The 25,639-nt window shown below is 65.7% G+C and overlaps 1 protein-coding gene across 4 annotated transcripts; it reads left to right on the forward strand.

Annotated features, from left to right (window-relative positions):
- The first annotated feature begins 1,276 nt into the window (after nt 1–1,276).
- SBF1 (SET binding factor 1) lies at nt 1,277–24,837 on the forward strand. Of its 4 annotated transcripts, XM_037048838.1 has the most exons (42): nt 1,277–1,496; nt 6,924–7,009; nt 7,368–7,505; nt 7,718–7,867; nt 7,946–8,056; nt 8,351–8,374; nt 8,601–8,706; nt 8,821–8,953; nt 9,033–9,141; nt 9,228–9,341; nt 9,424–9,501; nt 9,831–9,944; nt 10,021–10,149; nt 10,225–10,323; nt 10,416–10,620; nt 10,697–10,809; nt 11,547–11,696; nt 11,856–11,924; nt 12,000–12,158; nt 12,230–12,492; nt 12,575–12,747; nt 12,826–12,899; nt 12,976–13,171; nt 13,390–13,517; nt 13,834–14,012; nt 14,115–14,251; nt 14,351–14,558; nt 14,685–14,881; nt 14,967–15,104; nt 17,277–17,354; nt 17,592–17,773; nt 17,852–18,031; nt 18,438–18,539; nt 18,613–18,798; nt 18,885–19,011; nt 19,084–19,214; nt 19,305–19,535; nt 22,996–23,114; nt 23,197–23,409; nt 24,048–24,135; nt 24,204–24,335; nt 24,415–24,837. In XM_037048838.1, exons 1-42 carry the CDS (start codon nt 1,442–1,444, stop codon nt 24,511–24,513), a joined length of 5,703 nt encoding a protein of 1,900 aa, XP_036904733.1. In that variant the 5' UTR covers nt 1,277–1,441; the 3' UTR covers nt 24,514–24,837. The 4 variants fall into 4 exon arrangements, with proteins under 4 accessions (XP_036904733.1, XP_036904743.1, XP_036904754.1 ...); XM_037048848.1 differs by lacking the exon at nt 8,351–8,374; XM_037048859.1 differs by lacking the exon at nt 8,351–8,374 and having other exon boundaries at nt 22,996–23,103; nt 23,198–23,409.
- The last annotated feature ends 802 nt before the right edge of the window (nt 24,838–25,639 follow it).

A 25,639-nucleotide genomic window follows, 5' to 3' on the forward strand; every position in this document is an offset into this window, starting at 1 on the left:
GACTGCAGAGCGCAAGAGAGCTGACCAGACCTCGACAGGCTGGGCGGGGGTGGGGGGTGTCCAACTGTGGCTGGGGCCGTGGTGTCTCGGTGGCCATCTGTACTGTGGGTGGTGCAGGGCCAGAGGAGATGGGGGCGGGGAGGGGGCGGAGGGACAGGCAGGACTGCATGTGTGTGGCTGAGATTTGCCTGATGGGGACAATGAAAACCAAATTAGGAGGCCAGGGCCAATGGCTTTGGCAGATGACAGGTAATGCGAGCTGTGCTGGGCCAGGCGAAGGAACTGAAGGAGAACCGATCAGGGAGGGCCACTCCCCACAAGAAGGCCTGGGGGAGAGCAGGGAAGACACCATCCCTCCAAAGGGGAGGAGGCAGGCAGGGTGGCCTGGGCAGCGCTGAGGGCAGGAAACTCCACAGCAAAAAGCTCGGGAGGGGCATCGTGGCTTAGAAGGGCCCTCCACCTCCCTGCGACCCGAGGGTGTCTCTGAGCAGAAACAGACTCCTTGGGGAAGGAGGGTGAGGAGAGCCGGATGCCAGCCAGAGGACTGGCCAGGGACCCTGTCCGGCCATTCACAGGCTCGGGGCAGTGCTACCGGGTGCTCAGCCTCTTTCGGCTGCAGTGGAGAAACCAACTCGAGCAGAACTGACCGTACCCAACAGGCTACGGCAGCCGGCGCACCCAGGAGGGGAGGGTGTCTGGTGGGCTCAGCTCGTCTCTGGGTTTGGTGTCATCCATTCTCCCAGCCCAGCCCTACCCTTGGGGGCGGTGGGCACTGTCCGGGTACTTGGGAGGATGCAGCTTTCACCCAGCACCCAGCTGGGCCTCCAGGGCTTCCCGTCTTAAACACTGCTCTTTACAGCGGGACATGCAGCGTGCCTTTTTAAAGGACACGTGTTAAATCTCACCCCACCTGGACCAGGTGGGGCTCGAGCCCTTCTCAGGATTGGAACCCCATCCTCTTGGCCTGGGTCCTGCCCCTGCGTAGGACCCGAGGGGATGCCCCTACTTGGGAGACCTGTAGGCAGGGCCGGGCCCTCGGCCTTCCTCCAGGCTGACAGCGACCAGGGACTGAGCCGCGGAGATCCGGCCGCGCTTGCCCCTGACCCGCGGGAGCCTCCGTCGCTGTCACAGCCCGGGGGGCGGTGCCCAGGCCCAGAGAGGGCGGTGGTGGGCGAGGCCCCGCCCCAGAAACCGAGCCCGAGCGGCTGGACCAATGGGAGCGCGTTGTTCCGGGGTCCCCGCCTCCAGGGCGGAGCGAGGCCGCGCAAGCGCGCGGCGCGGCCGGGCGGGCCGGCTGGCTGGGAAGATGGCGGCGGGAGCCCTGGCCGCCGCCGCGAAGCGGCCCCGGGGCGTCCGGCGTGCGCCGATCGGGGCCGGAGCCGGGCCATGAGCGCGCCGCTCTCGCGTCCCCGAGCCGCGGAGCCCGCCCGCGCCCCTCGCCATGGCGCGGCTCGCGGACTACTTCGTGCTGGTGGCGTTCGGGCCGCACCCGCGCGGTGAGTGCCGGGGGCCAGGGACCAGCGAGGGTCGGTCGGGGCAGGCGGGCCGAAGCCACGGTTGACTGGGGCTCCTACTGCGCCAGGTCCCGGGCCGGGGAACGAGGCGGGCTGGGCAGTGAGGGCGGGCCGCGCCTGCCTGCCGCACTGGGGACAGAACTGCCTCAAGCGCACCCCGGGGTCGCTGGGGAGGTGGGAGGGCCCGGGCGGTCGGCCTCTTGGCTCCCCGTTGGGTGGGACGGGCTCTCCGTCTTGGCAGGCTGCCAGGTGGCTCTGCCTCCAGGGACGCGAAGCTCGCCTCTGACCCCAGTGCCTCCGGTCTCACGCGCAGACCGGACGGCAGTGCCCCAGGTCCAGGAGGCTCGGTGGGTGCAGAAGAGGGCGCGGGAATCAGAGCTCCTTCACGGAGAGGTGGCGTTCGAGCTGGGGCTGGAGGCTTTCAGGAGGAAATGTGGGGGCAGAGAGAAGGGCATTCCTGGCAGAGGGCCTACGTCCAACGCTGGGGGCGGCGGCATCAGTGTGGCCACCAGCGTCCGTGTCCCGGAGGGCAGTGTCTGGGGTCAGCGCCCGTGTCCAAGAGCCCTTCGGCTCAGAGGATGGGAGAAAACAGAGCCTGGCAATGACATCAGCAACGGCCCTGGAGACAGCGGCCTGGAGAGCAAGCTGGGTGCCAGGCCCTGCACAGCCCTTTGTGTGCCCGAGTGCACCCCTCCCAGCAGCCCACCAAGGCTCCCTCTGAGCCGCGGTCCACAGCCAGCGCAGGCTCAGGGCAGAGAGACCGAGTGCCTGGTCTGAGCCCCACCAGAGGGGCCGGCACTGCTGTGGGCCGTCAGAGGTAGGGGGCTGATTGTGTGGTCAGGCTGGGTGACCCCTGAGCCTGTAGTCTGCTCTGCTTCTTGTCAGCCCAGCTGTCACTGTCGCCACCCAGGACCCAGACTCTGCCCTCTGCCTGCTGGACCATGCACACTGCAGACCCTCCTCAGGGCCCTCTGCTGGGCCCTCTGCTCTGACCCTGACCCCTGCTCACTAGTGAGCATGTCTTTCCCTCCAGAGATGGAGTTCTTGCGGTGAGGACCAGTCTGCCCTGTGGTGGGCTACCGTCCGTGTTGCGCAGGCCCACAGAGGGGGAATGAGGCCGGCCGCCAGGCTGCCCCCGTGTGAGGGGCCTAGGCTGGGTGTGCAGAGCAGGCTTGGAGGCTGATGATGCTGAGGGTGGTGTGGGGAGGGCCTGTGGAGGCAGAGGCTGGTGGGAAGCATGTTGACTCCGGGCAGCAGGGGTGGGGGGTGGAGGGCAAATGTGAGGGAGGTGAGAGGAGGCGTGGGTAGGCTCCGAAGTGGGCTGGCTGTGACTGTGTGTTCACGGGGTGCACACCCCAGGCATGGGTGACCTTCGAGCAGGACGGTGTCCACGTATGAGTGGCAAGGAGGAGCACTGCTTTCCGTGGCTTGCCAGCCCCCAGCCTCAGGGCCTCTCCTGGCAGCCTCGTCCACCCCAATGAAGTACGAGCCTACAGGCTGGGGCCCTGGCTATGGGGACAAAGGTAGAGCCAGCTGGTGGGGGACGCCTGAAGCAGAGGAGCACGGCGTGGGGGTCAGCGGTCTCTGCTTTACCACCTGGTAGCCTGTGGCCTCAGACCGTTCTTTAGCTCCCTGCCTTGGTTTCCTCATCTGGAGGTGGGATGAGTCACACAGACCACCCCCTGCCCCCTGCCGGCTGCCAGGAGCACCAGGTGGACACACTCGAAGCTATTTGCACAGGAGGCTCTGGGCAGTGGGGGCGTCTCATCAGTGGCCAACAGCAGGTGTGTGGACACCCCTAGGCTCAGACAGAAGGGCCGCCTCTGCGGGAGGCGGGGGCCCAGGCAGGCCTAGAGCTTCAGGCAGCGATGTGGCGTCTTTGGGTTTGGTGGAGGGGGTCTGGGGAGTGGTGGGCAGCTTGTCCTTGCCCTGGACCTGGACATCCTGTCAGAGCTGCTGGATGCAGGGCCGGGTGCTGAGTCCTGGAGCCTTGCCAGAGGAAGCATCCCAGTTCCTGGGTCACCCCCTGGCAGACCTCTCTAGGCAGGAGGGAGGGAGCGGGGATTGTGGGGGTCCCTTCTTTCATCCAAGAGGGTGCAGGCCACTCTCTGTGAGTGGGGGCACCTCTTTCACAAGAACACGGGCACCCTGGGCCTGGCCTGGAAACACCTCAGGCCAGACAGACCACCTCTGTCCAGCTCCTGGCCTGGGAAGGCCTGGCAGGGATCAGCTGATTCAACACTGTGTGACCAGTGCTGGGGTATGTCTTTGGGAGTCAGAGAAGCACTTGACCTAACCAGATGGTGAGTGAGTGTCTGCCAGGGAGCAGGAGCTGGACCCCTCCTGGTGCTAGGGGCACGGCCTCACCCCAGCACGGGAGAGGAAGGAGGAAGACCCCCCCCCCCCACTGTCTGGCCTCTCTCAGCCCGATTGTGCTGCACTGGCCACCTTCCTCTGCCCCATCACATGGTGGGGGGGGCCACCCTCCTTCTCCCCACCCATGTTCCTGCGCTCCCTCTGGAGCAGGTGGGGCTGTTGGGGTGACCTCAGTTGGTTTCCAGCCCCCACCTTTGGAGCAGCTGGGTCCAAGGCCTTGGGTCAGACCTGGTCTGGTCTGCCTGGGGGAGGCTGGGGAGCACCTCTGGTGAGGCCACAGCCCCTCTGTGCCTGTGGCTGGGGTGGGGGGTGGGGAGGGAGCGGCGGGAGGCTCTAGCCTGCCTTCTCTCTTTCTGTTCCCTGGGCGAGTGCACCCTCCCAAGCCTCTGCCCACAGTGCTGCTGGCCCAGGCGGCCCCCAAGGCCCTGGAGCCTGGCACCAGTGACTGCGCTGCCAGCAGATGACAGAACGCACGCTCTGTGTTCCCCTGCGCCTCGCGGGGCCTGCAGCCCACAGGGGACGGCTGTGGGGATGTGGCTGCAACAGGAAGCTCTTGTCCCTGTTCGCGCCTCAGGGGACCTCAGTGCTCTTCCTCCTGGGTCCCCCAAAGAGGCCTGCCCTGTGGCCCATGGCTGTGCTGGTCACTGCAGGGCATCAGCATCAGTAGCAGCGGCACAAGGTCCTTCCCCAGCCACAAGGGCTCCAGGGGGAGGGGGATCCTGGAGACGTGGCAGAGCCCACCTCTGCCCCAGGAGGCCGGCCCACAGCCGGGCCACAGCCCACTCCCCACCACACAGAGTCGAGGTGTGGGCTGGGCTCCAAGAAGGGGCGGGAGTGGGCTCCTTCCCATCCCAGGGAGGGCCTGCTGTGGCCAGGGCACCCCGGGGCTCCGGAAGCTGCCCTGCACTGCTGCCTGGGGAACCTGTTTGCTCATGGGGCGTGAGTGGGAGGACGGCCGCTTGGCCAGCTGTGCGCGCCCAGCAGGCCCTGGGAAGGTCGTGGCCTGTGCTGAACACAGGCATGCGAGTGGGCACAGGCAGAGCCCCCACCTGGCCCAGGCAGCCAGCAGGCGCCCCAGGAATCACAGAGGGGTGCAGTGGGGAGGGGGGTCCTGGGGGATCAGTGCAGGCCCCAAGCCTGCAGACAGCTGCCTAGAGGAGGGGATGTTATTTGGGCTGGGCCTGAAGGTCAAGTTTGAGGTCATCATGGCCTAGAGAGAAGGCTGATAGGGGTATGCCCACTCGCCTGCCCAGCCACCCACCCCCACAGGAAGCTGGGACACCTCAGGGAAAGTCTCCAGTTTGTACTTTGGAGAGTGCAGCCCAGAAAGTGGGAGTTGACATTTCACACGAGGGGTGGGGAGGAGGAGCTGTGGACAGTGGCCGGCTGCTCCGTGCACTTCCCTGGGGGGAGACCACGGAGGGAAGGCGGCTGTGGGGCAGAAGTGGCTGTCCCTGTCCGCAAGCTCCGCTCTTCCTGCCTCTGCTGCTGCCTCGTGGCAAGAAGTGGGTGAGCCCTGGGTGCCAGCCAGACCTGGGCCCAGCTGGTAGTTTGGGGACCCACACAAGTCGGCTCCTGGCAGGGAGCGGGGCGGGGTGGGGGTGGGGGATACGGAGCCATGCCTCCTGGTGAGCTAGCCTGGTCCAGCCAAGCATAGCCCTTGGGTGTGGGACTGGAGGGACCCCAGGGGGCTTTGTCTTGGTGGGCTATGGGCAGGTGTGTAGGTAGGTGCGGCACCAGCAGACACCTGTCCTTCTTCCCCACTTCTCCTTGTCTGCCACCTCATCTCAGGGTGTCAGTGGGGGGAGGGGCAGGGGAGCAGGAAGCTGAGGTTTGTGAGTCACAGTCATGGCCCCTCATCCGTCTCCCGCCACCTCCAGCCAGGCAGGGACCTGCCTGCCACTGACCTTGGTGTTGCCTCCCGAGGGAGCTCTTTGTGCCCCGTGCTCCCCTCACCTGTCCTCCCCTGCTCTGGGCCCAGCTCTCTGCTGCCTGGGCGTGGCCCCGTTGCAGCGGAGCAGAGGGAGGGACCTGCTGGTCGTGGGAGGTGAAGGTGGAGTTCACTGTGCAGCTCTGCTAGGGGGAGTGCAGGGTGGGGGAGGGAGCGGGAGGAGAAGCACAGACTGGGTCTCGTTCTTTAAGAGCCCCGAGAGGCGAGCAGGAGAGGCGAGAGGCGAGCAGGAGAGGCGACCACGAGCGTTCTCCCACACACCACTCAGGCCTCCTGGTTTGGCTCTGGGGGCTGGGCTGGAGGCCAGGGCCTGCTGTTGGGGGCCCAGTTGGTGCAGCCTCTCCTGGGAGTGGAGCCCTGGGCCCCTGGAGATGGGGCTCAGGGTTCCAGGGACTGGGGGGGTCTCTGGGGACTACATGAGGAGCTAGCTGGCTGGGGAGGCTGTGTGCCTAGGGCATGAACAAGGACAGGGGCCCTCTGCCCAGCTCCTCCCGGGCTCTGGTCCGTGGCCCAGCAGCCGGCAATCCCCCCACCCCAGCACTGCTCGGACCTGCTGGAACCCAGTGCTCTGCAGGCACGCCTTCAGTGGGCGTCCTGTCTCTGAGGCAGGGGGTACACACAGTATCTGGGGCCTCAGGTGCCCACTGGCCTGGTGCTGATCGCCTGTCAGGCCAGGCTGTTGTGGGGCCTAGTGCCTAAGCTGGGGGTTGGCTGTGGAACAGTCTGGAAGTACTGTTCCATCAGAGAGGCGTGTGCTCTGCCGGCAGGCTGATGGGTTCTGGCTGGAGGTGTCAGCATGGAGGGGCCTGGGAGTGGGAGCAGGAGCAGCGAAGGACCCCAGTTCCACAGCCTGGCTTTTCTCTGTGCCCTCTGGTGGCCCTGGGGTCTGTGGCTGCCTAGTGGCCTCTCACAGGACTGGTTTTTGGGAAGTCTCAGGTCTGGGAGCTGAGGCTCTTCTGGTGCTGGTTAGGACAAGTGTGGGGAACGTTCCCCCAGGGCTTTGAGGTCATCCTCTGAGACCTTCAAGGCCCCTGTCTGAGTGGGAAGTGGCAGGGCCTCTGACCACCTGCCCCTGTCCTCAGGGAGTGGGGAAGGCCAGGGCCAGATCCTGCAGCGCTTCCCAGAGAAGGACTGGGAGGACAACCCCTTCCCCCAGGGCATCGAGCTGGTGAGTGGGGTACCAAGCCTTGCGGGGGGCCTCCCAGGCCAGAGTCCTGCCTCTGCCCTGCAGGACTGTGAGCCCCCTGGGGCCAGGGAGCAGGGGTGCTGGCCTGGCCTGGCCGGCAAAGGGCTGGGTCCCCCCATCACTGTCACGTCATCCCTCCCCCTCCACGATGGGGACCATGTCCTGTGCCAGAGGGTCCTCACCCCACATCAGCGGTGCTCCCTGCCGTGGGGGGTGGTGGCTGAAGTCGGGAGGCAAGGTGCGCCCAGGGTGGCGGAGGGGGAAGGCTGCCTGCTGTGTGCATGCTGCGTGGCAGGGCGCAGAGGGGGCTGACCCCTGACCCCCGACGCCCCCCCACCAGTTCTGCCAGCCCAGCGGGTGGCAGCTGTGCTCTGAGAGGAACCCGCCCACCTTCTTCGTTGCTGTCCTCACTGACATCAACTCGGAGCGGCACTACTGTGCCTGCCTGACCTTCTGGGAGCCAGCGGAGCCCACGCAGGTCAGCACGGGGCCCGGAGTGCGGCTGAGCCCCTGGTTGCGTCGCCGGGTCTGCGGCTGGTCCTGGTGCCCAGCCCCGTCAAGTTGAGTTCCCACAGGCGCCACTCGTGTCCCGTCCCCCCCCCCCCCCCCCCCCCCCCCGGGGGGGNCCCCCCCCCCCCCCCCCGCACCGGGATGTGCCCCAGAGCCCAGCGAACAGGCTTCTGTCCACAGGAGGCCTCGGGCACTGAGGACGCTGCCGTGCGGGAAGAGGAGGCAGATGAGGGAGGCTCTGGGCGCCTCTCACCCACAGCGTCCGGCCCACTGTTCGCTCCCAAGACTCTGGTGCTGGTGTCTCGGCTGGATCACGCGGACGTGTTCAGGGTGAGGCAGGTGGCCAGGGCGTGGGGCGGGACGGGGTCTCCCGCCGGCTGCTGCCATTCCTGCCTCCGGCCCTTGCAGAACAGCCTGGGTCTCATCTACACCATCCACGTGGAGGGTCTGAACGTGGGCTTGGAGAGCGTGATCGGGAACCTGCTCACCTGTGTCATCCCCCTGGCGGGGGGCTCACAGGTGGGTCTTGGAGGCAGCTGCTGGCTGTGGGGGTAGGTCTGGTAGGCACCCCAAGTCCAGCCTGGCCTGCGCACGGCCCCACACTGGACACGCCACTGTCAGCCGTCACCTCCCGGGCCCTGCCCGCTCACCCTGTGTGCCGCGTCTCGCCTGGCTCCACCTGGCCCCTTCTGGTGTCTCTGTCCTCTTGCTCCTGGGGTGCACCTGTCTCTGGTCATCGGTGTCAGCCTCTCTGTCCGTGCCCCTCTGTGTGGTGTGTCTAACTGTGTCTCTTTGCCCATCTGTCCTGTGCAGCTGGACTCTGTTGAGGATGGAGTGGTACGGATTCTTTGTTTCTTCCGCCCACCCAGGCCCATCCCTGCCCCAGGTCCGAGGCCCTGCATTCTCTCTGCTGCACGGCTCAGGCCAGCCCTCCTGCCATGCCTGTGTCCCGGCCAGTCCCACCTCGGGCCCTGTCAGTCCACCAGGCCTGCTGAGGCTGCGGGGCTCAGGGCTGATGGGGGTCTGATCAGAGCCACTGAGCAGCGGTCTCTCTCTCCCACAGAGAACCATCTCTCTTGGGGCTGGTGACCGGCAGGTCATCCAGACCCCGCTCACGGAGTCACTGCCCATCAGCCGCTGCAGCGTGGCCCTGCTCTTCCGCCAGCTTGGTGAGCCCGGCCTTCCCACCCCACCAGGCCTCCCGTTCCTTCCCTGGCCTGGCAGCCAGCGGCCAAGGCTGCAGCAGCTCAGGGTGGGGCCTGCAAGCTGTCCTCTCCCCTCAGGCATCAGCAACGTGCTGTCTCTGTTCTGTGCCGCCCTCACTGAGCACAAGGTGCTCTTCCTGTCCCGGAGCTATCAGCGCCTCTCCGACGCCTGCCGGGGCCTCCTGGCGCTGCTGTTTCCTCTCCGATACAGGTGCCCGGCCCCGCCCCACCCCCCCTCCACCTGCCCCCTCTCTGTGGCGCCCACCGCGCTGAGCCTTGGCCTGTTGCAGCTTCACCTACGTGCCCATCCTGCCGGCCCAGCTGCTGGAGGTCCTCAGCACGCCCACGCCCTTCATCATTGGTGTCAATGCGGCCTTCCAGGCAGAGACCCAGGAGCTGGTGAGGGTCTGTTTGTATCTGCCTGGCGCCTGGGCCCTGCTGATCGGCCTGCGGGTCCCTGACCACGCGCTTTCCTTGGCCCACAGCTGGATGTGATTGTGGCTGATCTGGATGGAGGGACAGTGACTGTCCCCGAGTGTGTGAGCGTCCCCCCACTGCCGGAGCCTCTGCAGAGTCAGACACACAGTGTCCTGAGCATGGTGAGGCAGGGCTGAGCCTTGGGGGGCCGGGGCAGAGCCCAGGGCTGCCCTGCAGCTGACCATGCCCCTTCTGCTGCTGCAGGTCCTGGACCCAGAGCTGGAGCTGGCGGACCTCGCCTTCCCGCCCCCCACAGCATCCACCTCCTCCCTGAAGATGCAGGTGGGGGTCACTGCAGCTCCTGTTAGGGTCCCGGCACTCTCTGTGCCCTCTCCTTAGGTCTGCTGCTGCTGATGGCTGGTGGTCCCAGGGCCGTGGGGTGTTGAGCTCCCAGTGTCCTGTGCAGGCATGGCACCCGCACTGTCTCGGGCATCCCTGGGCTCCGTGTGGAGGAAGGAAGGCTGGAGGGAGAGGGGGCCTGGGGAGGCTTGGACAGGGCCAGCACAGGGCCTGGGTTCAGGGGGTGGAGCCTTGGGTGTGTGGCGGGTGAGGCTGCCCTGTGCTCACCCTGGTGCTCACTGGGCCCCCCAACCCCGCCCCACTGGCCCCAGGACAAGGAGCTTCGTGCCGTCTTCCTGCGGCTCTTCGCCCAGCTCCTGCAGGGCTACCGCTGGTGTCTGCACATGGTCCGCATCCACCCAGAGCCTGTCATCCGCTTTCACAAGGTGGGTGCTGGGGGCAGGGCTCAGCAGGGAAGGGTGGGAGCCAGTGCCTGGGGACTGACCTCTCCGTGCACCCCAGGCAGCCTTCCTGGGCCAGCGCGGGCTGGTGGAGGACGACTTCCTGATGAAGGTGCTGGAGGGCATGGCTTTCGCAGGCTTCGTGTCGGAGCGTGGGGTCCCCTACCGCCCTACGGACCTGTTCGATGAGGTGCGCCCTGGCCCCAGCTGGGAGGAGCCCCGCCCCCACTTCCTGGCCAGTGGCTGACCCCGCCTCCTCCCACAGCTGGTGGCCCACGAGGTGGCTCGGATGCGGGCAGATGAGAGCCACCCCCAGCGAGTCCTGCGTCATGTCAAGGAGCTTGCAGAGCAGCTCTATAAGAACGTACGGTGGGGGCCGGGGGTCGGGCGGCCCAGGAGGTCACGGTACTGCCCTGGCCCTGGGCCCCTCACCTGCACCTGCCGGTGTCCCCCCAGGAGAACCCATACCCCGCGGTGGCCATGCACAAAGTGCAGAGGCCAGGTGAGGCCAGCCACCTGCGGCGGGTGCCCCGGCCGTTCCCCCGGCTGGACGAGGGCGTGGTGCAGTGGATCGTGGACCAGGCCACAGCCAAGATGCAGGGCGCGCCCCCGGCTGTGAAGGCCGAGAGGAGGACCACCGTGCCCTCCGGCCCACCCATGAGTATGTGGCGGGGTGGGGGTGCTGAGTGCCGCCCAGAGTGGGTGAGGTCAGAGGTGAGTGCGTTCTCTGCCCCCAGCCGCCATCCTGGAGCGCAGCAGCGGCCTCCACGGCAACAGCGCTCGCCGGCTGGAGGTGGTTCGCAACTGCATCTCCTACGTGTTTGAGGGGAAGATGCTCGAGGCCAAGAAGGTGGGAGCTCCTGGGCCCCTCATTCTCCTGTGGGGGGTGGCGTTCAGGTCTGTCGGCATTTAGATGTCAGGCTCCTTAGGGGTGTCCTTCCCGGTGCAGATTGTTGGGGCAGCCTTGATAAGCAGCTGTGTCGGGCCCAAGCATGCCTGTCTGTGACACGTGGCCTGCGAGTGGGTCGCACTGTGTGCCCTTTGCCCCTATCAGGCCCCTCCGGGCAGCTCACATTTGGCTCCTCCGCCCCTCACGAAGGTCCCTGCTGTTGGGCTTCTCCACCTCTGGTGAGGAGAGTGTTGACCACACGGGTCGTTTTTTAAAGAAATGACAGGGAAGGGGACCACCTGCTGCCCTGCCCTCTGTGGCGTCCACAGACTGGCAGCTGGTCAGAGGCCCCCCCTCGTCTCCTCCCTGGGGCTGTGGGTCCCCAGTTGTCGGGCTGGTGCTTGGACAGTGAGGCTCGGGCTGGACTCGGGAACACTGGTGCTCGGGCTGCGGAGCCTTCCTGCGGGGCCTTCCTGCACACTGGCCGTGCACACACGGCCGACCTGTCCTCCACCCCCCACCCCTGTCCCTTCCTGGAGGGCCCTGTGTGAGGGGCCCTCAGTGCCTGAGCACGCCTGGCCTGGACGCCGCCGGTGTCCTGTGCTCGGAGCCTGGACTCCATCCCCAGGTGGGCCCTGCGCCCCCCTCCATGCCTGTGCCTGGGGTGCCCCCATGCATGCCTGTGCCCCCCACTCCAGCTGCTCCCGGCTGTGCTGAGGGCCCTGAAGGGGCGCGCTGCCCGCCGCTGCCTGGTCCAGGAGCTGCACCTGCACGTGCAGCAGAACCGGGCCGTCCTGGACCACCAGCAGTTCGACTTCGTCGTCCGCATGATGAACTGCTGCCTGCAGGTGAGGGGGCAGCGCCAGCGGGTGGGGGTCCATTGGGCAGAACCCTTGTTGGGCGGGGGCTGGGGTGTCCTGCCTGGCTCCTCGGGAGAGCCCTGGGCAGCCTTGGGGAAAGTTCTGGAACTGTGGGGGGAGAGTTCTGACAGCGCCTGGTGCCCGCAGGACTGCACCTCCCTGGACGAGCATGGCATCGCAGCCGCGCTGCTGCCCCTGGTCACAGCCTTCTGTCGGGTGAGTGCTGAGTGGCCCTGTGGGTCCCTGCCCCCGTCCCCGCCCCATCCCACTGACAGCCACCTGCCTCTGCAGAAGCTGAGCCCGGGGGTGACGCAGTTCGCGTACAGCTGCGTGCAGGAGCACGTGGTGTGGAGCACACCCCAGTTCTGGGAGTCCATGTTCTACGGGGATGTGCAGGCCCATATCCGGGCCCTCTACCTGGAGCCGGCTGAGGACTGGGGCCCCTCCCAGGTGTGTGGGGATCCCCGGGCCCCAGGGGTGGGGGCAGGCCTGTTGCTGGCTCACCCTCAGCACTTGGGCAGGTCGGGGAGGCACCGGTGCAGGACGAGCGCTCCGCCCTGGATGTGGCCTCTGAGCAGCGGCGTCTGTGGCCGATGCTGAGCCGGGAGAAGCAGCAGGAGCTGGTGCAGAAAGAGGAGAGTACGGTGTTCAGCCAGGCCATCCACTACGCCAACCGCATGAGCTACCTGCTGCTGCCCCTGGACTCCAGCAAGAGCCGCCTGCTGCGTGAGCGCGCCGGGCTGGGTGACCCCGAGAGCGCCAGCAACAGCCTGGTCACCAGCAGGTGGGGGGACTCCCAGGGCTGGGAGGGCGGGGCTCAGGAGGGCAGGGCCTGTGCCCACCGAGCACGGTGCCTCCCGGCCCAGCATGGCAGGCAGCGTGGCGGAGAGCTACGACACAGAAAGCGGCTTTGAGGACGCGGAGACCTGCGATGTGGCTGGGGCTGTGGTCCGCTTCATCAACCGCTTCGTGGACAAGGTCTGCACAGAGAGTGGGGTCACCAGCGAGCACCTCAAGGGGCTGCATGTCATGGTGCCAGGTACACGGGGTCTGGGTGTGGAGATGCTCCCTGTGGTGGGGGGGGCGGGGCCCAGGGGTGAGGACCACTGTCTCCCAGACATCGTCCAGATGCACATCGAGACCCTGGAGGCCGTGCATCGGGAGAGCAAGAGGCTGCCCCCCATCCAGAAGGTGCGTGGGGGCCTGGCGGGGCGGTGGTGGCGGGGTCCGGGCTGCGTCCTGAGGGGCCAACCCTATGTCTGAGCAGCCGAAACTGCTGCGGCCACGCCTGCTGCCCGGCGAGGAGTGCGTGCTAGACGGCCTGCGTGTCTACCTGCTCCCCGATGGGCGTGAGGAGGGCTCGGGGGGCAGCGGGGGCGGCCCTGCGCTGCTGCCGGCAGAAGGTGCTGTCTTCCTCACCACCTACCGGGTCATCTTCACAGGGATGCCCACTGACCCCCTGGGTAAGCCAGCCTCTGGACAGTGCTCTGCCCCAGCCCCACACCAGGGGTCTGGGGAGAGCTGCACCTTCCCTGCCTCTCCTCCCCCCTTGGGCTGCAAGGTCTCTGTGGGGCATAGGTCACCGATTCTCCTCCACCTGCCCGGGCCCCTTAGCTCTTGGACCCTGAGACTGGGACTGTCCCCTCTCGTCTCCCTGACTCTGTGCCCGGCCCATTCTCAGTGGGGGAGCAGGTGGTGGTCCGCTCCTTCCCAGTGGCTGCGCTGACCAAGGAGAAGCGCATCAGCGTGCAGACCCCGGTGGACCAGCTTCTGCAGGACGGGCTGCAGCTGCGCTCCTGCACATTCCAGGTGGGCCGGCAGGTGGGCCGGGGTGGGGTGGGGGTGCCAGCCTTGGGTGCTCGCATCTCCCCAGCGGGACTCTGCCCGGAGCCAGGTCTGGAGTGGGCTGTGCAGCTGGGGTTCCCACAGAAGAGGAAACACAACAAAGGCGCCTGCTCCTCGGCTGCTGGCGGCTCTGGTGGGCACAGCCCTCCGGCTCCAGTGGGTCTGCAGCACGGCGAGAGGCCGGGCTGCCCTTCCCAGCCGTGCAGTGGGCCTGCCCCAGCCCCAGGCCCTTATCGGAAAGCTTGCCTGACCACCTTCTGAGGCCGTGTGTCTGATGCAGCTGCTGCGGATGGCCTTCGACGAGGAGGTGGGGTCCGACAGCGCCGAGCTCTTCCGCAAGCAGCTGCACCGGCTGCGGTTCCCGCCGGACGTCAGGGACACCTTCGCCTTCACCCTGGGCTCTGCACACACCCCTGGCCGACCGCCCCGGGCTGCCAAGGATAAGGCCCCCTCCCTCAGGTGTGGTGCAGGCCCCAGGGCTGGGGAGCCCACCCCTCCTGGAAGCGCTGTGTGTGTGTGTGTGTCCCCAAGCCTGTTCTCACTCGGACCCTGCACTCCCAGGACCCTGTCCCGGAACCTCGTGAAGAACGCCAAGAAGACCATTGGGCGGCAGTACGTCACTCGGAAGAAGTACAACCCCCCCAGTTGGGAGCACCGGGGCCAGCCACCCCCCGAGGACCAGGAGGACGAGATCTCAGGTGGGGGAATGGGTAGCCCACGTGGGCTTGGGAGGCCCCCGTGTGTGGGGCAGGGCCTGGTGCTCCATGAGTGACGCCCCGTGTGCCTGACCTGCCCAGTGTCGGAGGAGCTGGAGCCCAGCACACTGACCCCGACCTCGGCCCTGAAGCCCTCTGACCGCATGACCATGAGCAGCCTGGTGGAGCGGGCGTGTTGTAGGGACTACCAGCGCCTGGGCCTGGGCACGCTGAGCAGCAGCCTGAGCCGCGCCAAGTCGGAGCCCTTCCGCATCTCTCCGGTCAACCGCATGTATGCCATCTGCCGCAGGTGAGTGTGGGCACGGGGTCACCACTGCCATTCCCGTGACTGGGGGTGCCCTTGGCCTGCGGGCACGGGAGAGAACCTCTGGCCCATGCCCTGCGAGCCGCCTCACCTCACGTCCCCACCCGGCAGCTACCCGGGGCTGCTGATCGTGCCCCAGAGCATCCAGGACAATGCCCTACAGCGCGTCTCTCGCTGCTACCGCCAGAACCGCTTCCCTGTGGTCTGCTGGCGCAGTGGGCGCTCCAAGGCTGTGCTGCTGCGCTCAGGGGGCCTGCACGGCAAGGGGGTTGTCGGCCTCTTCAAGGCCCAGAATGCGCCTTCTCCAGGTAACTTTCCTGGTCCTCATGCGTGCCCCTGGCCCGTGCCCACGCCCGTGCCCACTGTAACTCTGCCCCCCGCCCCCCGCCCCAGGCCAGTCCCAGGCAGACTCCAGTAGCCTGGAGCAAGAGAAGTACCTGCAGGCCGTGGTCAGCTCCATGCCCCGCTATGCCGACATGTCGGGACGTAACACCCTCAGCGGCTTCTCCTCTGCCCATCTGGGTGGCCACGGTGAGGGGTGCTCCAGGGCAGACGGACTTCAGGGGGGTTGTGGGGACATCTATGGAGGGCAGGCTGGTGAGGGGGCAAAACATCCGGGGTATGAGACAAGAGGGCTCAGCATGGGACCAGGTAAGCTCCCTGAGCCCCTGCCCTGACCACTCCTCTCCCACCCACCGGGCTCCTCCACCGCCCTGTCTTCCTGGGATGCAGCCCTCAGACCCCATCTGGTCTGTCCCTCCTGCACCCTCCCTCTCAGGCCCCCACCCCACTGGCCCTCTGACCTCCTTGTCTGACCAGGCCCCTTAGACCACGTCTGCGCTGGTTCCCCTCCCTGTCCCCACCATGGGTCCCTTAATGCCCACGAGACCCACCCCCCAGGTGGGGCCATGCCTCTGTCCACACCTGGCCCTGCCTGTGAGCCTGCACCTCTCCCGACGGCCAACCGCACTGCACGGGGGTCCCATCGTCCTGGTCTGCGGAGAAGGCCCCAGGCCCTGGAGGTCAGGGCGAGGGCCCAGGGGCCGTCAGTGCACCCGCCCCATGCCATAGGGACCCCAGGTGCTGGGCGACTTGAGAGCACAGAGGGGGGTGGGCCCATAGAGGGGGGTCTGGCCTCCTGGGCAACAGGCGGGGACCAGCTGGGGCGGTGAGCCAGGTGGTGCTGGGTGTGGGGAGAGGCTGTCGGGAGAACCGCCCACAGGCTTCATTCTGTAATGAGGGAGGAGGGTGCTCCTCGGGGTCTCACACCACCCAAGGTGGTTCTCCCCACCGGATCCCGTCTGCCCCCCACCTCCCTGTCCCTGCTCCTGGGTCCTCACGGAGGCCTGGGCGCTGTCCTGCTCACCCTCTCGGCCAGGCACATGCTGGGTGGGGCTCCTGGAAGGCTGGTCCTCAGACTCATGGCTCCAGCCACCATCCAGCCCACACAGGTCCCTGGGTCCTGGCGGGCTCCCTCTGAGCTGGGAGGCCCTGTCTCCCCTGCAGGTGTCAGGTCAGGGGAGCTGCCCACACTGGCCCAAGTGCACACCTGTACCCTTGGCCTGAGGCTCCGCCAACAGGGTGATGGTGTCCACCTGGGGGGTGACTGGCAGCTCCACACCTGCAGCTGCCTGGCCGCTGTGGCTCAGCACAGGTGCCACACACAGACCCCTCCACCACAGCCCCTGCCCCCCGGGACAGACGCCACACGCAGGTCCCCCTTGGTCAGGCCTTCCTGGCCCCTCCACCCTGGGCCAAGCCCTCCACAAGCCCGGATGATGACCTGAGTCTTCCCGCTGCCTGCCCTGGGTGCTGCCCAGGGAGGTGGGCCTCCCTGCCGCGCCAGCGCCCTCAGCCTGGGCTGGGCCCCGTGCCCCTTCCTGCGGCTCCGTGCTCCATCTGTCTCACCCTGAGCCATGGTCGCTCGTGGGGACGGCCCGGGAAGGCCGGCTGACGGCTCCCTTATGGGGGCGCAGACCGTGCTCCCCCGTGCTCCTCTTCCAGGAGTGCCACACTCTGGGTCGATGACTTTGGTTTTCTAAATGTCAGAGTCCCCTTCCAGTGTGATCTGTGGTTTCACTGTCTTACTCCTTGCGTCCTACCAGAGGTTCTGAGTGGTGCCGCCCACAGGGCCTTCTGTCCCCTATACCTGCCCCTCCTATCACCTGGGCATCTCCACAGAGCCCACTGGTGCCACCTCCCACCGTCCCCCAAGCTCAGTGGTACATGGGCCCCAGCCCAGGCCCTGCCCGTGTCGCAGGGACATGCTGTGTCCTTGCTGAGGGTGGCGTGCCTCCTCTCTCCAGGGTGGAGGGGCTGGTGCAGTGCTTGTCCATGGCAGGCAGGGGAGAGGAATCCCTGCTGTCTCTGCAGAGACGGCCAGCCTGGAGCCGGGCTGGCCTGTGTCCTCCACTGCCACTCTGCCCCGGTCGAGGCTGCGTGGGGACACAGAGGAGATATTTGCAGCAAAGTCCTGGGCTCCTGCCTCCTTTGACCTCTTCTACCCACCCCCAGCCCTCCACTTTCTGGCCAGATCCCCAGGGGCCCAGAGGGCCTTGGTGCTGACCCCTGCCGTCCATGGGGCCCCCTGGAGCTTGGGGGGAGCCCAGCCCTGCACCTGGTCCTTTGGGCCGCAGGCCCCCCATGCTGGGCACAGACACGGGCCTGGGCTAGACCTGAGCCTGCTCTCTGCTGTGCCTCTAGTGCCCAGCCCCCGAGCCAGGGTCACCACGCTGTCCAACCCCATGGCGGCCTCGGCCTCCAGACGGACTGCGCCCCGAGGTATCGTACCGGCCAGCGGGCTGGCTCCCCCACACCTGGCACAGATGCCCCCATGTGACTGAGTCGTCGTGGGCACTAACGTCCCCCCATGCCTGCACTAACGGCCCCCACTGCCCTGGGCACTAACTCCCCAACACCGAGTCCTGCCCCCCCAACTTGAATGCAGGCATAGGCCCTGCCCCCCAGGTAAGTGGTGCCCAGGCCTAGCTCCTATGCTCACCTGTGGTCTCTGTGCAGGTAAATGGGGCAGCGTCCGGGCCAGCGGGCGCAGCGGTGGACTCGGCGGTGATGTGGGCTCTCGGCTAGCAGGCAGGGACACACTGGCACCCCCCCAGGCCAACGGGGCTCCCCCTGACCCAGGCTTTCTGCGGCCCCAGCGTGCAGCGCTCTACATCATTGGGGACAAGGCCCAGCTCAAGGTGACTGGGGGAGGGGCCCAGGGCCGGTGGGGGCGGTCACCTGGGCCAACACACAACTCACTGTCCGGCCTCCTCCAGGGTGTGCGGCCGGACCCCCTGCAGCAGTGGGAACTGGTGCCCATTGAGGTGTTTGAGGCACGGCAGGTGAAGACCAGCTTCAAGAAGCTGCTGAAGGCGTGCGTCCCGGGCTGTCCCACCGCTGAGCCCAGCCCAGCCTCCTTCCTGCGCTTGCTGGAGGACTCCGAGTGGCTGACCCAGGTCTTTGCCTTTCCCCTCCCTGCGCCCTCCGCAGCCAAAGGCCACGTGGGGTGGGTGTGCGGCTTCCTCTTGCCTGTTGCTGCGGGTGGACAGGGTCTGGGCTCACTTACCACAGGACACTCTGGGTCCTGGGAAGGGGTGGTAGCCACTCCCGACCTGGGTCAGGGTCACTGCTGTCCTTGGGAGGTGGCTGAGCATCCCTAGGACAGGTAGCCCTTCAGTCCTGGGGGCTTCGGAGGGTGGGAGGCAGCAGTGAGCAGCGTCCAAAGCAGAGCATGTCCATCGGCACGGCACCCCCTCACCAGTTGTCCCTGAGTGCAGTGCCCACATGGCCGCCAGTCCTGTGGATGTGTGGGTGTGGGGCTGGTCAGGGCTAGGGCCTGAGGGCTGCCGGTCGGTCCTGCAGATACATAAGCTGCTGCAGGTGTCGGTGCTGGTGGTGGAGCTCCTGGACTCGGGCTCCTCTGTCCTGGTGAGCCTAGAGGACGGCTGGGACATCACTACCCAGGTGCGTGGTGGACCGTGGGCCGGGTGGGCTGGGGCGCCCTGGGAGCCCCGCTGAGAGCTGGTGGTGCTGGCAGGTGGTGTCCCTGGTGCAGCTGCTCTCGGACCCCTTCTACCGCACGCTGGATGGCTTCCGCCTGCTGGTGGAGAAGGAGTGGCTGGCCTTCGGCCACCGCTTCAGCCACCGCGGGGCCCACACGCTGGCTGGGCAGAACAGCGGCTTCACGCCTGTGTTCCTGCAGTTCCTGGATTGCGTGCACCAGGTGAGCCGGTGGTGGGGCAGGAGGGCTGAGCCTCGGGCCTGCTCAGAAAGGCAGGCTCCTGACCCCTGACCCCTGACCCCACACAGGTCCATCTGCAGTTCCCCATGGAGTTCGAGTTTAGCCCCTTCTACCTCAAGTTTCTCGGCTACCACCACGTGTCCCGCCGCTTCCGGACCTTCCTGCTGGACTCGGATTACGAGCGCATTGAGCTGGGTAGGGTGCAGGTGGCCTTGGGGGACAGGTGGGTACAGGCTCGCTGGCGGGGCTCACTGCTGCCCCCCGCAGGGCTGCTGTATGAGGAGAAGGGGGAGCACAGGGGCCCACAGCCCTGCAGGTCAGTGTGGGAGTACGTGGATCGGCTGAGCAAGCGCACGCCGGCGTTCTACAACTACATGTACGCGCCTGAGGACGCGGAGGTGAGCAGGCGGGCCGGGCTGGCAGGCGGGGGCGGGCTGGGGCGGGGGCGGGCCTTCTCCAGCCCAACCACTGACCTGTGCCCACCCCAGGTCCTGCGGCCCTACAGCAACGTGTCCAACCTGAGGGTGTGGGACTTCTACACCGAGGAGGCGCTGTCGGAGGGCCCCCCCTACGACTGGGAGCTGGCTCAGGGGCCGCCGGAGCCCCTGGAGGAGGAGCGGCCGGACGGGGGCGCTCCCCAGAGCAGGCGCCGCGTGGTGTGGCCCTGCTACGACAGCCGCCCCCGGGCCCAGCCCGACGCCATCTCACGTCTGCTGGAGGTGCGTGCGGCCCTTGGACACTGGGTGCGCCCGTGTTCGCTAGAGCGCCTGGCAGTCTGGGGGCTCCGGGCTCGTCCCGCTTGCAGACGCCCACGAGCCTGTGTTGGCCGGGGCTCCTCGGGGCTACTGCAGGGGGACGGTTTTCTCAGGTCCTGGCGGCTCCGGTCCTCAAGTCCTCACCCTGTGACGGGAGCAAGGGCCCTTCCTTTCTGCTGCCTCGTGTCCCCTTCAGAGAGAGACGGGCCTGTGGGCCTGGAGGCTGGGGTGGACTTCGGGCCTCTCTCCAACTTGGGGGTCCTGTCTTCTGGGCCTCAGGAACCAGGACCCATAGGGGCGGACACCCTGGGAAAGAGCCTTATGAGCTGGGGGAAGGCTGTGGGGAGACAGGGCAGCCGCCCAGCAGCCAGAGCTTGCACAGTGGCTGAGCGGTCGGGCAGCCGAGGGCCATGGGAAGGTTGGCACTGCCCACTGTGGACTGTGTGTCTGTGGGGGAGCTTCTGTTTCCTTGTGGGGAAGAGATGCTAATTCCTGTGTCTTGGCCTGAAGGCACTGTCCCTAGCGGCTTGGGGGAGCACAGGGTCACAGTGCAGTGACAAAGGTGACCTGCAGGCCCACAGAAGAGGCTCGGGTAGCACTTGTGGATGTGCGGTCTGGTGCAGACCATGCCACCCACTGCCTCGGGGCCTGCACGCGGTAGCACGTTCTTGCCGGGCTCTGACCGGTCTGCCTTGCCCCGAAGGTGTCTTGTGTTCAGAGTGTGGTCGGGTGTCTTCCTCATCCGCTCTGATGGTTTCTGTCTCGTCGGAATTTTCAGTCCCTTTACACTTAATGAATAATGTGGTCTGGTTGAAATCTAGCTTGTTTGTATTCTACTTACTTACTTTGTGCTTCCTTTTCCCTAGCAGTTGAGTATTTTTTGTATGTTACCTGCTCCATGAGGCTTTTGGGCTGGGCCTCTTTGTGTTGTTCCTCGTGGCTGTGAGAGGCCACTGTAGTCTTCGCTCATCTGTCCACAGTCTCAGTGACCTGTGATCGACCGTGGTCCAAACGCGTTAAATGAAAGACGCCTTGATACCTCTGAAGTGTTAAGTTGTACGTTATGCTGAGTCGTGTGATGAGATCTTGTACCACCCGCTCCACTCAGCTGGGCCCTGGACCGCCCCTGGCCCTCATCTGGGCCCAGCGTCTGTGCGCTGTAGACACTCCCACCTGTGGGCCAGTTCCTCATCGTCGTGGCGATCACACTGCCTGTCATGATGTCACAGAGCCTGTGCAGTCACCCTCGTGCCCTGCACAGTGGCCCGGAGCTGTTCCCGAAACTCCCGCTACAGCGCAGCGCGTTCTGTTTCAGGCTGTCGTCAGCAGTCCCTTCCCGTGCCCAGCGTGTGCATTAAACTCCGTCACGGGTGTGCACACACAGGAGGAGACGTAGCTCAGCACCGGTGGTGTTCGGTGCTGCTCGGGGTCGGGTGTCTGCTGGGGGCCTGGGAATGTGTCTCTGGAAAAGGGGCCGGCTGAACAGCCTCCGTCTGTCTGGAGTTTTGTGTGCCGCCTTCCAGATGGTGTCTCCCGCTCGTCCGTGTCTGTCTGTCGGGCTGCCACAGCTCACGTGCAACTCGACTTTAACCGGCCGAGGAAACCAGGGAGCAGCCTCTGTCTTCGCTGTTTCCAGCGGCCGTCCCGCCCTCAGCGTGGCTCGGACTCAGGACCGCCGCCTTCCTGGTGTCTGGTAGTGCAGGGCTGCCGGCGACCGTTCCCTCGCTGCTGTTTACCTGAAGATGTCTGTATCGCACCTGTATCTATTAAAGGTGTTTTCTTGAGGCGTAGAATTTCAGGTGGACGGCTCTTCACACCTGGTCTGGCTCTGCTGGGCTCGGAGTAGGAGTGCTCACTCGGAGCTTGTGATCGGCATGTCTGCCGCCCTCCTCCTCGTGCTGTCGTCCAGGTCTTCTCCTCGCCTCTGGTTCCCACTGTTCGGCCCTCGCCCCTGGTTGTCCTCTGTGTTCCTTCTGCTTAGAGCTCTCCAAGTGTCCTTAGTCTGTGGACGTAGTTTCCCATTTTAGGCTGTTCTCTCTTAAAAGGTTTTTCGGCACCACCTCCCCCTACCTCCCTGGGCCTTCGCTGTCCCATGGGTCACCCAGGCCGTTCCCCCGTCCCTGCAGTTCGTTTCGGGTGGTTCCTACTGGCTTGTCTCCAGGCTCGCTTCTCTTCCTTACACTCATGTGCTCCTTAAGCCTGTCCAGTGGGTTTTTCATTTCACCTATTTTTCAGCTCTAGGATTTCCACTGGATTCTTTAACAGTTATAGACTGTGGAGAGTCCCCACCTGTTCAACCATTGTGTCCATCTTTTTCTTAAAATATTAAACTTACATTTGTAACTTTCCCATTTCTTGTACGATAATTACAATACCCACTTCATTTCTGGGTCTGTTTCTTTGAACTTTGCCCCTAAGTGTGGATCTCATTTTCCTTTTTGCTTGTCTATTTTTTTTTTTTTTTACAAGCTGGACATTGTGGACTCTCCTTGTTGAGCATCAGGACTGTGTTGTCTTCCTTTGGGGATTCTCGAGTCTCAGTCTTGTGGGCTGTCAGCGAGTTCGTGTGTCAGCCGGATCTTTTCAGGGGTGTGTCTCAGCTCTGTTCGTGCAGCTGTCGAGGCACCCCTCCTCTCAGCTCTGGGGGCCCCGCTGCAAAGGCACGGCACGGCCAGGGTTTCCCCCGCAGGCTCCCTGTGTTCCACGAGGAACCCCACTCTGCTGTCTGGGGTTCCCCCACTCCTGCAGTGAGGACCCTCCGGACTGGGGATTTAGCTTGTAGCTTTTCAGTAGCTGCTCAAGCCGTGTGGCATCGTGCCTGGCACACGGCACTTTAATTTGGCCAAATGCTCAGGCGGCCGCAGCGTGGCCGCAGCTCTTTCGAGCTGTGCTGGGCCCTCCACTCACACGCCACCCTGCAGGCCCATGCACGTGGCCCTCCGCAGTGCTCTACTTGGGCTCTGCCTCCGCACACTGGGCGTGGCCTTGGTGCCACGCTGTTGCCCAGTGCATGGCTATTCAAGGTGGGCTAGTCCGGGACTGCCCCCGGTCACGGCCGAGGTGCAAGTCCAGCCATTTCTGTGTTCCAGCTGGCCAGCATGCCCCTTGTCCTGTGTTGGAAGAGAACGTGGCTCTTTTCGGTGGGCTTGGGGGTATTTCTGTTGTGTCCCAGCCATTTCCCTCTGACACGCTGGGTGGGGTTTGCGGTGATCCTGGTGTGATGCCTCCCGTTAGTCTGATGAAGCCGGCAGCTGTCGTCCCTGAACGTGGGGCTTGCGCCTCCCCCACCCCGCCTTCTGCTCTCAGTTACCCACGTTAGACTGTTCTTTGCAGCCTCAATTTTCTGTGGTTTCCTTCCTTTTTGTCTTTTCGCGTTCTGGACTGGATGTTCTCTTCTGAATGATGTTCACTGATTCTCCCCCAGGAGCTGCAGCGGCTGGAGGCAGAGCTGGGTCGACCCCCTGAGCGCTGGAAGGACACCTGGGATCGGGTGAAGGCCGCACAACGCCTTGAAGGCCGGCTAGACGGACGTGTGAGCAGGAGGGGGGGGGCGGGGGCTGGGAGGGCTTGCAGCCAGGCGAAAGTGGAGCTGCCCAGCTGACACAGGCCCCGTCTCTGGTCCCCAGGGCGCCCCCAGCTCCCTGCTGGTGTCCAGTGTGCCCCACCACCGCCGCTCGCTGGGTGTATACCTGCAGGAGGGGCCTGTGGGCTCCACCCTGAGCCTCAGCCTGGACAGTGACCAGAGCAGTGGCTCGACCACATCTGGTTCCCGCCAGGCCGCCCGCCGCAGCACCAGCACCCTGTACAGCCAGTTCCAGACCGCTGAGAGTGAGAACAGGTGTGAGGGCCCCCCTTGCGCTGCGGGCGCTGCTGGGCGGGCAGCTCTCGGTTGGGAGGCGGGGCCTTTGGGGAGCTTCTAGTTCTCAGGTGGCCCAGGAGTAAGCTCACACTTGCTAGGGAGCAGTGGGTGGGCCTGGAAGGAATGGTGGCCACGGTGGCCATAGGATGGGGAGGGGCTGTGGGGACCGTGAGGGCAGATAAGGTGCCAGGGGAGGTTGAGGTAGGTTCTTGGTGAGGCCAGGGCCTGGCAGGCTGTACCCCAGACAGGGTGTAGACACCCTCAGGGTCTGGGGAACCATGTTGCCACAGTCACCTCCCTAGACTTGCCTGCTGAGTGTCCCTCCTCGTGTGGCACCCGACCTGCACGTGGGGGCTGCTTCTCTGACACCCTGAGGCTCTGATGTGGGGTCACGTGTCTGTCGAGTGAGGGCTGTGGGGGGCCTTCTCCCCTTCTGCATACATCCCCAGGGCTTCTTCGGGGCCCTCATCCAGCAGTGCCCTTGCTTGGGTCAGTTTGGGGACAGGGCCCGTGGTCTTGCTGCCTGACTGGGCCTGTGTGGGGGGAGGGCAGAGGCTATGGTTTGGGCTTGCTGGGCCCTGATGGCCAGCCCTGCCCTGGTTCCCCTGCAAACACAGGTCTTACGAGGGCACCCTCTACAAGAAGGGGGCCTTCATGAAACCCTGGAAGGCTCGCTGGTTCGTGCTGGACAAGACCAAGCACCAGGTGCGTGGTCAGTGGGCACAGGGTGGGCAGGGCTGGGGGACCCTGCCCTGACATCCTGTCCCCCTCAGCTGCGCTATTATGACCACCGCGTGGACACGGAGTACAAGGGCATCATCGACCTGGCGGAGGTGGAGGCTGTGGCGCCAGGCACACCCACCATGGGTGCCCCCAAGACCGTGGATGAGAAGGCCTTCTTTGATGTGAGCTGTGGCCGGAGGTGGGGGTGGGGGGCAGGGCCCCCCGGATGGGGTCGTGGAGTCAGCCGCCCCCTCTCCACAGGTGAAGACGACGCGTCGTGTTTACAACTTCTGCGCCCAGGACGTGCCGTCGGCCCAGCAGTGGGTGGACCAGATCCAGAGCTGCCTGTCAGACGCCTGAGCCTGGCCCTGTGCAGCTGCTGTGTCCAGTTACAGACCACTAGGGGTGGGCAGGGCCCCCCGGCCATGTTTACAGCCCCCGCCCTTGACAGTATTGTGGCCCCGTCCCCAAACTCATATGTACAGCCCCTGCCCACCCTGCCCGCCCGGCCAGCTCTAACTTATTTCAGAGTCCTGGCTGAGCCCTGGCTGGGCGGCACCATGGTACGGCCCTCTCAGTGGGCCTGTAAATAGCCCAGTCCCGGCCGAGTGGTGGCCCCGGCCAGCCCACAGGCAACCTGTTCCTACAACCAGAGTCTATAAAGAGAACTAACTATGTGCCACATGCCTGCATCTCCTCGGCCCACCCAGGGTTCCCCCCACCTGCCACCCATTGTCCAGGATTCAGGTCCACCATGAGAGGGCTGAGTGCTGGTGGCTGGCTGTCCATAGCCCCGGGGGCCCCCTGAGTGCTAGGGTGATCTTGGGGCCGGCACAGCCTGAGATGCAGACCTCCCTCCCTGCCTGAGCAGCACCCAGTGTTGTAAGGAGTTTCCAAAAGGGGAGGTGGTGCTGGCTCCTTGGGAGGCTCCAGAGCCTGTCCAGAGGCCTGGCTGGGTAGGGGTGGCTGGAGGATGGGGTTGTGGAGACACTGAGAAGGGTGGGCTGGGAATCAAGGTGCTCGGGGGCGTGGGGGCTGTTACTTGAGGCCTCTGTCCTAGGAAGTCCATTCCATGTGCCCTCCCCCTCCCAGCTTGTCTGGGTGATAATGGGCTCCTGTCCCACCACACCCAGGGCCTTGTGTGGGGTGGGCAGCAGATGGGGTGTGGACACCACAGAGATAGCACCTGTCAAGTGGAAAGTAAGGAGCAGGTGCGGACGCAAGTGCAGGTGGGGCCTCTGCCGGCATAGGGGGCCCTCAGTTGGGCCATGAGAAGGGGCACCTAGGTTCTCCGTAGGTCACATGGACAGCAGTGGGACCAAGGCTCCCCACACCCAAGAAACCCACAGGTCTGGATCTGGGGACCATGGGGTCGTTCAGGGTGGGGGCTAGGTAGTGAGGCCAGAAGTCCCCACAGCACTAGGGCTTCCTGGGAGGCCCTCCCCAGGGCTCTGAATGGCCAAGGTCAGACCTTGCTGGGGCAGCC

Source organism: Sturnira hondurensis, unplaced genomic scaffold (genome assembly GCF_014824575.4).
Source record: "Sturnira hondurensis isolate 20B ecotype Veracruz unplaced genomic scaffold, ASM1482457v3 Scaffold0000780, whole genome shotgun sequence".
NCBI lineage: Eukaryota > Metazoa > Chordata > Mammalia > Chiroptera > Phyllostomidae > Sturnira > Sturnira hondurensis.

Bases quoted from the DNA above. Each gene is read 5' to 3' on its own strand.
- SBF1 (XM_037048838.1), top strand. From the start codon at position 1,442: ATGGCGCGGCTCGCGGACTACTTCGTGCTGGTGGCGTTCGGGCCGCAC. The intron at 1,497-6,923 runs GTGAGTGCCGGG...CCCTGTCCTCAG, and splicing joins GTTCGGGCCGCACCCGCGCG to GGAGTGGGGAAGGCCAGGGC. The intron at 24,336-24,414 runs GTGAGCTGTGGC...CCCTCTCCACAG, and splicing joins ATGAGAAGGCCTTCTTTGAT to GTGAAGACGACGCGTCGTGT.